Source organism: Triplophysa rosa, linkage group LG15, assembly GCF_024868665.1.
Source record: "Triplophysa rosa linkage group LG15, Trosa_1v2, whole genome shotgun sequence".
NCBI classification, from domain to species: domain Eukaryota; kingdom Metazoa; phylum Chordata; class Actinopteri; order Cypriniformes; family Nemacheilidae; genus Triplophysa; species Triplophysa rosa.
Window position 1 is genome coordinate 8,208,717 of NC_079904.1, and position 14,023 is coordinate 8,222,739.

The 14,023-nt window shown below is 38.7% G+C and overlaps 1 protein-coding gene across 1 annotated transcript in view; it reads left to right on the forward strand.

The window, feature by feature from the left end:
• The window catches only part of stxbp5a (syntaxin binding protein 5a (tomosyn)), an 87,347-nt gene that overhangs the window by 46,733 nt on the left and 26,591 nt on the right, over positions 1-14,023 (forward strand). Inside the window, exons 6-9 of the mRNA XM_057352536.1 lie at positions 2,911-2,974; positions 4,407-4,490; positions 11,951-12,074; positions 13,876-13,954. Coding sequence (XP_057208519.1) covers positions 2,911-2,974; positions 4,407-4,490; positions 11,951-12,074; positions 13,876-13,954 — 351 coding nt within the window. The remainder of the gene's footprint in view (positions 1-2,910; positions 2,975-4,406; positions 4,491-11,950; positions 12,075-13,875; positions 13,955-14,023) is intronic.

Genomic DNA, 14,023 nt, shown 5'->3' on the forward strand with positions numbered 1-14,023 from the left:
GGAATTGAGAGAACAAAAATGAAGAATTTTGAGGTAACAGTTTGTCACTCTCTTAACACAATTGACATCCTGGCTTTCCTGCCATTTTCTCTGGCTGTGTCATCCAAAAACACACACGTGCACACATGCATGTTGGCATATGTGGTTTATAGGGTCTTCCTATAGCTGTAATGGATATTGTGCTAAACTAATCATATTTTCTATCTCCTAACCCCACCCCTAAACATAACCCAGTGTTTTTTAAGCCATATATGGTTTGAGGACACAGAAAGCGTCCTCATAAATCATGTTTATGTCATGATGCCCGTGTTATACCCCATTTGTGTTCTCATAAACTACATATTCATACCCACACAAACATATGCAGACAGGCCTACTATGTCTCTGCCAACTGCACTCGTTGAGTGTGTGAACTAAATTGAGGTTGCCAGGTGATATAAATTTCCTGATGGTTGATGTTTATAAAAAATCTTGAGTGTTTCTTATCTCAACTGGATTACAGAGCATTCTTTGTTACAACATAAAGAAATCATGATAGTTATATTGTTTGTTACATCAATGCATGTTTGATCGGTGACTTAAAGTGACCCTCTTGTCATTTCAAACCTGTATGACTTTCTTTCTTCTGCAGAACACAGAAGAAGATATTTTGAAGAAAGTTGATAACCGAACAGTCCCGGCACCCATTCACTTCTACTGTATGGACACAAAACCAGTGGAAGTGAATGGGTGCCGGTGACCAACATTCTTCAAAATACCTTCTTTTGTGTTTTGCGTAAGAAAGTAAGTCACACAGGTTTGAAATGACAAGAGGGTGAGAAAATGATGACAGAATTTTAATTTCGGGGTAAACTATCACTTTAAGCAAAGATGTTGCCAGATGTCCTTTTACTTATTTTTAATAAGTACATTTTATTTGATAAATAATACAAATATAATAATAGCTTTAATATCTAAGACATTCAACTGCATTAGTTTGTTAAAACACAACTTTCTTACATCAGTTTGTGTAACTATGGCGAGAGAATTTTGCAATAGCAAACACCCTTAAGACATCTCTTAATGTTTTGCGTGTCATTTTGTGAGGGCGAGAGCTGTCTTTTGTTATTTTTATTTCTCCTGTAACCTTCCATTGTATCTCAAACAGCCAACAAACACTGACAGAGAAAGCATTGTAACAGGACCCCCGTCATCACCGTAACAGACATATATGACTCTGCCCCTCCTTGTCGCACTGTAGCGCAACAGAATGTAGCTGGAGGGAGAGAAGAACCCCTGTCTATGCCACGGCTGTCACCACTATAGGCGTCTAAGACTGTGCCGAAGAACCGTCAACAGCACAGTTGGCCTGCTGGGTAGTCAAAGGGAACAAAAGGATAAGACTCCTGCCAGTACAATCAATGCCTTATGGGCAGCCACAGTATTGCTCGTCACAGTGGCACCTATTGATAGCAGAGCGGCTTGTTTTGTGAAATATAGAGAGAGAAATGCTGTAAATGAAAATAGCAGAGTCTAATCCAGATTATATTTACATTTAGGCTGAATCAGAATAGCAGTGTCCTGCTTCTTTAAGATTTTACTGTGTTTATTAAAGGGATAATTCACCCAAATATTTGTTATTAGTCCCTCATGTTGTTCAAATCCTCTATGGCTTTCTTTGGTGTTTGGAACCAAAGCACTGATTTTTCGAAAAGTGTACTTTTGGTTTTGGGTTTTCTGGTTACAATAGGAGTGAACGGGGATTCTCTTCTGAAGCCTCAAAAGGACACCAAAACTTTATAAAATACCCCCTAATGCTGTGTATCTCAAGTGTCCTGAAGACAAATAAATGGGTTTGTGGTAGAAAAATAAAATATAATTTATTATTTGATGAAGTTTTTGATCTTAGTGTGTGCATTCACAAAAGTAAACAGCTGTCTGTGTGTTAGCATAACAACCGTGATGTGTCAAAAGAACAGAGAAACTGAGGCAAAAAAGTCATCAAATAATGCATTTTATTTTATGTTTCTACACCAAATCCATTTGTGTGTCTTTAGGACACTTGAAATAAATGAGGCACGGGAAGTTTTTGTCCTTGAAGCTTGAGAAAAGGAACCCCAATTCACTCCCACTGTAACCTCACAATCCAAAACACCACATATAAATCAGCACTTTGGTTCTGAAGATCAAGGAATGCCATCAAGCGTTTGAACAACGTGAGGGTGGGTACATAATGACAAAATGTTCATGTTTGGGTGAACTATCCCTTTAATGTATGAAATACTTTGCTCTTTCAGACCTATTGGGTTACTTCTTTCACTGAAGTAACGAAGTTATGGTAATTATTCCATTTCAATGAATGAGCACTTGTGGTATTGTAACAATTCTTTTGTGTACCATCGTGTCCTGGGAAACCCTGCAAAGCTTTCATGTATTTAATCAAACTAGCAGAGAAAAATCTTGATGTTAAGACTGCCTGCATGTGCCAGTGACTTTATATTGTGGATGGGAATAATCAGATTTGATTGGACATCTTCACAAAACTAGATTATGTAAAACATCTATCATTTGAAACATCTTTCCATGACGAGAATCTCACTTTTGGATTCTTTTGGGTAAACCATATACTGTAGTTTATTCTGATGTTCATGAAACATGATCTCAGTCCATCTACTTGTCTAAACTCGTGCCATCAAACCCGTTTAGAAAACTTAAAATCTTCACTCAGTTGCTTAAAAAGGAGAAAACAGTAACAATCATATTTCTATTTCACATACTGTACATCTTTCATAATCTTTCAAATTCACTTCCATGAGCACAAACACCTCCTCAATTGTTTTCTTTCTCAATTTATTGTTTCCGTCACTCATTTACTAAAACAAAAGTCTCAGTCTAATCTCAGTCTTGTTTCCATCTCTCTCTCTCCCACAGGTCCTCCAAGGCCCACCCCGGCCCAGTGGTTCACATTAGTGACAATCCTATGGATGAGGGCAAGGTAAGAAAGAACTATTAAACTGCATTAGAATGAATAAAAACTCCCTTAATAATTCATTTCCCCTTACGTTGCACAAAACTCTTGTTTCTCCTTCGTTCTAAACCTGGAAAACGTTGCTTTCCTACGGTGCAGCACAGTTCAGTAATTGGGTCTAATCTTACACAGCTTCTTAGTAAATTGTTGTTTTGGAAAACAAATGACGGAGGAGATGTGAAGATGATGAGCAAATGTTCCAGTTGCTTCCAAATGCAGTTTTTAAAAATTGAATTTACCTTCACTAATTGCCAACACACAGTTAGAGTGGAGCTAAGAGACTCACAGGTACCTGCTGGGGTTTTGCTTTTGTATGTATGACAGACTGTCTGTCTTGGGAGCGACCCTTATAGGGAGGGGTCTTCTGGTGTTCTGCCAGTTATTTCCGGCCCACTGAATTTATGTTTCTCTCCCATCCCACTTCTTACCCTTTAATGAGCCATCAATCCATAACAGGCTTGCTCACTTCCTAATGGTTTTTAAAGTGCTTATACTCATTGTCCCTCTTGGCTGACAGAACAATGACACTTTATCAATTCACATTCCATCTTTTGGAATTGTTGTCATTTAAAGCAATAGTTTTTTTCATCTGTGCTTTCCTGTGGCTCAGTGGTTAGAGCATGGCTCTAGCAACGCCAAGGTCATGGGTTCGATATCAGGGGATTGCACATAGTCAGAAATGTATAGTACAATGTTAGTCGCTTTGGATAAAAGCCTCTGCCAAATGCATAAATGTTAATAAATGTAAATCTGTTACTCGTGTCATTTTAAACCTGTACTGCATGACTGAAGTTTATACTGTACATTAATGGTGACTGGAGCTTTTTAGCCTTGAAAACACAGTGAAAAAGTTTTTTCCGGGTGTGTTACACAAGAAAAAGGAAATTGTAAACTGTAAAAAATACCTTATTCCAGGAAAAAAATTCCAGAAGCTTTGGCGCCAAAAATAACATAAAGTAAATATCATAAATAAATAAAAAGTAAAATAAAATGTTTAATGTTATTTTACACCTAACTTGTCCATTTTCAGTTTTCACCCTTCAATGTAACATTTTTCAGCATTTCAAAATACGTGAAAATTCTGTAAAATAAAACAGAAAAACATCAAATGACAGTTTTTATTTTAGTAAATGGTCCAGAAAAAAATGAGGATAAGTAAATGATACATTTTTCTTGTTGGGGTGTTTTGTTTATTTTATGTGATGTTTATGACTAAATATAAAAGCTTAAGAACCACAGCATTGAACTTGTTTTTGTGGTACTAGCTGTTCAAACTGTACATTTCTAATTCACATAGTTTATATTCAGTCACTGCATGAACCCGTGATTCACCTGACATGAATCAGTTTACAGGTTCAACAGACTGAATGACTGTTTTGTATCTTTCTTCTCCTGGCAGCTCATAATAGGATTTGAGTCTGGGATCGTAGTGCTGTGGGATTTGAAATCAAAAAGAGCTGACTACCGCTACACTTACGATGAGGTATGTATTGTGACACAGTGCTGTATTCCTGGCTTCTGTCGCCCGCAGTGGCAGCGATGCCGAGAATATGAAAAAGCAAAGATCAAATATTCATGAAGTGTTTTGCTTTGAATAAAGGAAGCTTATTAGATCTCTTTAGGTAAGCGAATGGTTTGTTCAGCTCGGTGCTACAGCATCAAAGAGCATCGCTATTTGGGGGAAATACTGGGATAGCGTGTAACCTGCGTTTGAGTGTTAAGTCCAGCCGTCGTATTTGCATCTTCAGTGTGAGTGAATACTGTGTGTCGGGGCTCATGAATATTAATTAGGTGATAGAACACAAAAGAAGATATTTTGAAGAACGTTGGTAACCGAACAACGCTGGTACCCATTCATTTCTATTGTATGGACCTAAAACCAATGCAAGTCAATGGGTATCGCCGTTGTTCGGTAACTGGCATTCTTCAAAATATTTCCTTTTGTGTTTTGCTGAAAAAAAGTCACGCAGGTTTGAATAAACAAGAGGGTGAATAAATGATGACAGAATTTTTATTTTTGGGTGAACTATCCCTTTAAGCTGTCTTTTTTGTCAACAGTGGCAGTCAGCATACATAAACTATTATGATGAGCCCAAAGTAGGTGCAAAGGAATTAAAACCGACACACTTTCAGACACAAGTACACATACCCATGTCTCATTATAACTCCTTTCTTCAACCTCTCGTGGTGTGTGTGTGCGCGTGTGTGAGAGAAAGTTAATTTCTCGGAGGAACACTCATCTGTACCCTGATGAATGGCTGTGCCTGGGTGGATGTCTGATTTATTCCTGCTTTCATTTATCTTGATTGATTAGTACAGCAGAGATAAATGTCCCACAATTCACTGCTCCATAGGGTAGCAAGGTGTCATTTCGGCTCCGCGACGACCCATAGAAAATAAGAACGCTAATGAGATCTTTATAATATCTTAATTGTTTCTCCTAGACAGCAATGTGGATGCCGCACACTGGTGGTGCTTGAGGAGAGACCCCCTCATATGATTGTAAAGCGCTTTGGGTGTACAGCAATACACAATAAAGCGCTATATAAATGCCTCATTCGTTTATTCAATATTATTAGATGGAGAGCTGCATCTCATATTTTTCTCCTGGGTTGAAGAATCTAGTCATTGTTTTTTCCTTTAGAGTTTTGGATGTTCTCTACTCTACAAATGTATCAAATCATTTGTTACAAAATTTTAGTTCTATATTTTCTATACGCTCTTACTGTAGGCCTCACTTTCATATTCAACTTTTCTTTCTATTTTCATTTCTCTGGCCTAGATTTTCAACTTAAAACGACGTCAAAGTGGTTACTTAAAGGCGGGGTGTCCGATTTCTCTTAGCCGTTGTTGATGTTCAAATCACCAAAACAAACACACCCCTACCCCCATCTTTCGCTTTCGTCAGCGCTCGGCTAATGTCCGTCCCGTGCACTGTGCACTGATTGGCTACAAGGTTGTTTTGCTACTCGGCATGACTCAATTGTCTAAAGCGTAATTCGGAAATCGGTTACCCCGCCTTTAAAGGCATATTCCAAATGTAAGTTCTGTCACGAGTTACTCATCCTCGAGTTGTTCCAAACCTGTCTAAATTTGATTCTGATGATCACAGAGAAGGACATTTGGAAGAATGTTAGCAACTGACAGTTCTGGGGCACCATTGACTATCATAGTAGGAAAAATTATTGTGTATATTTTTTTGTTCTGTTAAAAACAAAAGCAGATATTTTGAAAAATTTAGGAAAACAGCCAGTTCTGGAGTGCCTTTGACTACCATTTTTTGACTACCCCAGATATGTCAGTTGCTAACATTCTCCAAATATCTTTCTTTGTGTTCAACAGAACAAAGAACTGTATACAGATTAGGAACTACTTGAGGATGAGTAATTCCTGAATTTTCATTTTTAGGTGGAGTAACCCTTTAAATAGATACTCAGGTACTTAAAGTCTCCCGAGCTATAAAAGAGCAACCTCTGAGCAATAAAAGCTTTCCTCCGGGGAGCCGCGGTCAAGCCACGAAGTGCCGACGTTTGTCCATCAGACCCCCGCAGCGCTTTATTGTTTATTATTATGGAGTAGAGAACAGGTTCAGACTGTCTGTAGTTAAAGAAGAGATTGCCTGGAAACCTTTTTGTCTTTGAAGGGGTCACAGAAGTGCAATAGACAGCAGAATTCTCATCAGATCAGATCATGGGAAGCTATTAGCGCTGAAGGGGTCACTGAGGTACACTGAGCAGCTGAATTAGCACTGAAGCGGAGATGAGCTGCTGTGCTCTTATACATGGATGGAAATGCTAAAATAAGGAAGACGCAGTGCAAGCATCCGATTCGAGTAGCGTGAAGGACTTACAGGCAGACAGTGTGCCGGGTTGTGTCTCTGTATGGTTATAAGACATTCCGATGATTTTTTATGCATTGCAATGTGTTTTGTATCATTTTTGAATCTTGTTGGTTTGGTTAGAGATTTGTTGAAATCTCGAAACCTTAGCAAACACTATTAATTAGTCTGTCGATGTTTTTATTGGTGTGTGCTCACTTTTCAGTGGTTCAGGAGTTTGTAATAATGAGAAACAGAGGCAGCAGACCCTTTTCTGGGTGCATTGACTTTAACTGGAGGAATGATGTGTTTTGGGTCTATGAGGGCTGTGACAGCTGTATTTTTGGACAGGAGAGGTTATGGGTTGTGGCTACCTACTGTAAAGCCTTCAGACCCTTCTCACTGTAATTGGGCCTCTGTGTGCTCAAATGTGTGTGAGGGCTTGGCAGTGTCACAGTTCCTTGTCTTTGAGCTGTCTGTGTGAACTTACAGAGAAGACGAAGATATATATACAACTGTACACACTGGTAAAATACAGGTGAGGTCTCTGTCTTTAAGGTATCATTAATAAGGCAAACTATCTTATCCTTCAGCCTTTTCTCTAGATGCCACACACACACACATACATATTTTTGTCACTGTGTGGGCATAACTAGAAGTCTTAAGGACTTGTTTGGAATAGACTGCTGATGTACTGCATAAATACCACTTTTAAGCATGTGAGGTATGTACAGTATTGTATTCCATAAAGTGTGCTGCATTGTTTTTGTATATTCCATGCATACAGAAAATGCAAATAGTGTTATTTAGTGTTGCAATACCTGTATTGACAATGTGAACACAGAGAAAGATATTTGGAAGAATGCTTGTAACCAAACAGTTCTTGGCCACCATTGACTACCGTAGTAGGAAAGATTGCTTGATAAATTTCTTTGTTCTGTTAAACAAAATATATGTTAAAGATTGTAGGAAAGCGAACAGTCCTGGGGCACTTTTGACTACTATTGTAATATTCTAATTACTAATTACTACTATTGTAATTTTCTATGGTAGTCAATGGTGGCCAAGAACTGTTTGGTGACAAGCACTCTTTCAAATATCTTTCTCAGTGTTCATCAGAACAAAGAAATCTAAACAGATTTGGATCAACTCGACTGCCCCTTTAAGAGCCATAATAATTACAAACTCTCTCTATGCCTTACTGTGCTAGTATTTTGAGTATTATTGATTACTTATGTAGCAGTGTTGGGCAAGTTACTCTGGAAAAGTAATTAAATTAATGATAACTCCTTTTAAAAGTAATCAAGTTACTGGTCTGATTACTTTATTTCAAAAGTAATTAGTTACACTACTCGTTACATTACTACCCCCCACCGCTCAAAAACACAAAATAACCTCTTTAGCCTTCTCAAGACTAAACTTTATTGGGAAGTGCATACTCTACTCTATCTCGTCTTTAATTATTTTAATACATTCGTTCTGCTTATTCCATACTAAAGCCTGTCATAAATAATAATAATAATTAAACTCTGTGACATTTTAACTTAAAACATTTTTTCATATGTTAACTAGTATTTCTAAACCTGCATACTCCATAATGTAAAAAGTCTCTCCTTAGTTTCTTATAACTTGTATATCTTAACTAGTGATTCTGCATATTTCTATGATGATTTCTTCGTCATTTAACAAATATAACAGCGTTAGAGCAGCAAAAACTAGTCTGACAAAACATAACATGTTGCTAATAGCAGTAATAGTTGATTCATTGCTCTCCGTGCCCGGTGACGTTACTTTCTCCAGAAGTTTAACCGTGCTGTACTGCCCTTTCAGGTTGTTTTTTGCAGGAGAGAGGGATTTGCTTACCTCCACGTGACCGACAACGCACAACAATGTTCTTGCCTTTGACAGAAATAAACTCAAAATAATGATTGTATTTCCAGCTACAGAACGCATACGTTTCTCTCTCCATGCTGAGTTTGTTTTCGCTAGTAGTACCAAAGATTGTCTTGTGATGGGGAGATGTATGGGTCTGTAATACTTACACTTGGAGCATAAAGGCTAACATCGATCACAAGAGGCACCTCAGCCAATCATATCCGGTGTCTAGTCTCCTTGCCTGCATTCCGCGCGGCGATAGCATTGGCCGTTACGAGTTTTTAGCTTAAAGGTGCAGTGACCTGGCCGTTTTTATTGTTTTATACTATTGTCTGATGTCTACTTATGACGTTCGCATGGTTTTTACATTCAAAAACATCAAAATCAATAAGTAATAGGCTATTTTCTACCGTGGTTTTGAGGCCGACTGGAGAAACGCTCGGCTTTTAAGGGCGGGCCGCATAGAAGACTTGGAAGTAAACGCCCACTGCTATGATTGGATAGCAGCTTGCGTAGTTGACTTAGTTGGAGCCTTCTGTGAATTTGGTTAGACATGTAACGTTACATAACGTGATTTTACTCAAATTTACGGACTTATTTCCCGGATGTGATGGCAAGGCTTTGCGTATAGTTTGTATAGCCTATACTGTAGTTGTATGGTGTTTAGTGATATATGACCGTACATGGCAGCATTTAAGACCTGCGAACCGGACAGAAGATCACCGCTATCGTGGGTCTCAAATGTTATAGTTTTCATGATAAATAAACAAACGGCAGACTCCCGGCCAAAATGACCCAGCACCAGAAATAATATCAAAACACTTCAAAACAGCCTCCATTATTTGCTAACGGTGGATAAAACCTTGAAAAATGATATATGAGCCGCCAAATCACAGAGATGCCGATTACAATTATTACAAATAACTAGAGGTCCCCAGGTAATACTTTCAGGGCATATCAAGCGATCTCTATCAAAGCAATACAGTAGTGACGCATAGTACAAATATGTTTTATTCACATAAGATTGCTGCGCCATTCCTATCGGATCCAATATTGACGGCACAATATTTTGCGATCTTTAACGGCATGATGCTTACATTCACTCTATCTGGTTCCATGCAGCTTGTGTTCAGTACTGTCATGCACGAACCAGTGGGCAGGGCTCGAGAAGTAGGCGTTGATATTCTTCTGTGGAGAAGGTGTTCAACCTATAGATAGGTGCATTCCAGGACCTGCCGTTCGCTGAGCCTCGTGTCAATAACAGTTGTTATTTCAGTAACAAGGGCGTTTTCAGGTCTGACACTTACAGGATGTTCGCTTAAATACGATTCCCTCATATATAACAAAAGCTCAGGTTAAAATTGTGGTCCTAGTTCACTGCACCTTTAAGGTGGCAGGCTTTCCATGGAGTGGCTTTGGTAGTACTTTCCGCGCAGGCGCGTTTCAGTTTGATGACGTCGCGAGTGCGACAGGCAGGCATCCAGACTTTGAAAAAGCTATTCGCTTTTTACAATTTAAATGATACAACGGCAACGATGTAACGCAGCTGTAACGTGTTAAATTACTCTGTTACCAAAAAAGTAATCAAACTACAGTAACTCGTTACCAACATTACAATAGTGTTGTAGTTTTTTTTTGAAAACCTATATTAAGTAGATATTGCAATAATATAGTTATCAAGAATTTTGGCCACAATAATTGTAAAGTAAAAATGTGATATTGTGACAGTCCTAGTGATATGATATTGTCTGAAAAAAAATATTCTGTGTGAATGATATTATCTGCAAAAGAATAATGTTGTGCCATAGTGCATTATCAGGGTTCAAATGTGTTTATTTCAGTGGGTTGATCAAGCGCAGTGGTTCTAAACAGGGGGGTCGTGGCCCACAACGGGGACCCAACTGACTTCCAATGGGGGGGGGGCTCAAGATGACTAATAATTTAAAATCAGACAAAATGAGCATTGAAATAAATAAAAACCCCTAAAAAACAAGATGTCTTATTATTATGTCTCATTTTAATTTGAACAAACACTTTTCCAGTTAATGTAAAGCAATATTGCATTGGGTAGTGTTTTTGTGAGTGGGGGGGGGGGGGGGGCTTTGAATATTGTTGAAATAATGGGGAGCCTTGGAGTCAAAAAGGTTGAGAATCCCTGATCTAGCTAGCTATCGGTTTCAATTTTAGTGAATATGTTAGCAAAATGTCTATTTTTACATCCGTGTAAAATAATAATTTTAAGGAAAAGCACTTTCACACGCTGCTCTCCTCTGACTGTGTGTGTAATACATACAACAGAAATATTATATATGTTACAGCGTCCTCCTGTTTCTAAACTGTTGTATCTCTGTTGTTCAGCAAAAGCACATTAATGCTAAATTATTCCGTTTTTCAGGTTCCCAACCTATTTGCTCTCTACCTTGAAAGGATATATTATGCAAGCAACATAATCCCTCCTAATCACAGTAGCGGTGTGTTGTGAATGTAGCCTTGCATATTTTTGTAACTGCGTTCCGTGTGCGTGGGTGCATTTGTGTGTGTGTGTGTGTGTGTGTGTTTGTTTGTCTGGCTCCTCCCCTCTGGATACTCCTGTAATGATGTCGCACTCGGTTCATTGATTAGTTTGGTCTGCTGAGGTTCATCCCCACTGTCTGCAGAATACAGAGATACAGCCGACATCATTATGCTAAACAAGAGGAGACTGCGCTTAATTAGAAAATAATGAGAACTCTCTTTCAGCCGCCTTTGTGCTCCCGCTCGGCCTTTTCTCCCGATACATACGGTTTCATGCTGCGCGTTCCATCTCGTCTTTTCCCATCAATGTAATTCTGTTCCATTCATTGTGCTACAACGGCCTGACTGTTTTCCACATAGTATTGCCAAAGCATTCAGTCAATACGAGAGAACAGTACAAAACAAAGCTATAAAAAGCAACGGAGCTATTGATGTGCAACAAAGCGATTATGGGAAACACGAAGGAAGTTGATAGTGCTCATAGGTCTTATAAAGCACACAGTCTATTATAAGAAATTGGTATACATCTTAAAATAAAAAATCGGTCGGCACTCAAATATAAAATGTGTAATCAACATATTTCCGGTCTCATCTGCCTCATTTTTGCAATGCATTCTGGGATTGCATACATGAGACATCACATTTGACTAAATGAAGCATCTTATGAAACATCTTTAAGAACCAGAATAACCAACTTAATTCTCTGTTTTTCTCTCTCCATTCTTGTCCTCACTCAGGCGATTCATTCTGTGGCCTGGCATCACGAAGGAAAACAGTTTATCTGTAGTCACTCAGATGGCACACTGACCATATGGAATATAAAGTCTCCAGCCAAGCCCGCACAGACAATCACACCACACGGTTAGTGATCTTTCTTTCTTTCGTCTCACGCAAACAAGACACGCTTATTTTCTCCAAATCCATTTCTGCAGGATAAGGAGTATAAAATTAATTGCTCCCACCTCTGTTTCACGAGGTCGTGTCACGCCTCTCTCAAAGACTTGTCAATTCAGGATTGTAATTTGAATTTTTTCCATCTTCACAAAGCAGCTTAAAACAATCACCCCTCCCGCCTTATTTCCATTTCAAGTGAAGCTTTCATTTTCAGACTCATTTTGGTCCTCCGCCGAGACGACGGCATTTAGTTTGCGAGGTGAGGCTGTCGAGGGGCCGGTGAACCTTCCGCTCTTCTCTTTGGTGCATGTCCACGCCTGTTTTATTGAAGATACTCCACTGCAGTCCTCTTTTGATACAACAAACCCTCTGCCTCCATAAGAGGAACACATCAGAGAGACACATGAGGAAAACAGAATTGTGTTCTGATAACTACTAGGAAAAAGACAACGTTTGCTATGTTTAATCAATGATTTTGTAAAACATTCGCAGATGCCCTATGCTAATAATGTAAAACTCAAATGACATTATTCTGTTGATATCGTGGAACAGTGAACAGTTCTGTTTGCACAGAAAATAAAAACTGACGAGAGAGGACTGCTAAGAATCTAGAGTTTATATGACACTGAATATTACAAACATCTGTCAGCAATTAGCCACTAACTAGATGAAAAATGTTTTGCTTTTACTCATGAACTTCTCATTAATTATCAAATCACTCATGTTTATTTTGCATAATGAAGGATAAGCGTGTTTTTTAACTGAATTGAACTTTAATATTAATCTTACATTTTTTATCCATCTGTTGAGTTTGTGAAGTTTAACGCTCTTTCTCCTTCAAATAGTCTGATGTCTGTTTTTACGTGACACTCTTTCTGTGGGTGTGAGAGAGAAAAGCTCTGTCCCAAATCCTGCTCTGTGCCATTGTAGTCCTCTACCAGAAGATAATATATATTAACAGGATGCACCACTGACATGAATATGAATGTAAAAAGGCCAATCCTCTGGGGCGGAGCTCTACAACAGAGTCTCATGAGGCACTTGTCAACCTGTGTGCTTGCGCAGTTGCTGAAGCGACCCTTATAAAAGGTGTTTTAGCGCAATTTGAAGGAACAGTGTGTAATGTTTCGGAGGATCTATTGACAGAAATGCAATATAATATACATAACTATGTCTTCAGAGGTGTATAAAGCCCTAACATAATGAAGCGTTATGTTTTTATAACCTCAGAATGTGAGCTATTTCTATCTACATACACCGCGGGTAGCCTTGCATGGAATTCGCCATGTTGTTTGTACAGTAGCCCTAAACGGACAACCTCCTCTATTTCATAAATACGGGATCATCTTTTGGCAAAGAAGCAAAAATGTGACAACATCTTTATTCTGTGTCAGCTGCCGTAGTGCTTCGAAAGGGAGGGGTGGAGTGAGCCGTTGGTTGCAAGTCGCAATCTCACCACTTGATGCCGCAAAATTTCGTACACTGGACCTTTAAGCTTAGGAAACAAAAGTTATGGAACAGGTAATGTCAGGATTCATTTTTGGATGTGAATATGCTACTACATTATGGTTTTTCCGCCAGCGATTTTAGACAAACAGTATCTGTCTTCCCTCATTCAAGTAGATGAAATAGCTGCCCGGAGGTGTTTCAAACATGGCCGCTTAGTGGCACAACTTCTATAAACGAACTTTGGTCTAGTGCATCATCTGGGACAGAGCGCAAGTAAAGTTGTGAAGGAATTCTCTGAATGAGTCTGATTCTGTTTCAGGAAAGCAGCCTAAAGACGGAAAAAAGCCAGAACCTTGCAAACCCATTCTTAAAGTAGAATATAAGACCACAAGAGCAGGGTAAGTACACACATTCCTTTTTTTTCAGCTGCGCTTAGTAAAAGAGTAAAATAAATATACTTTGCTTAC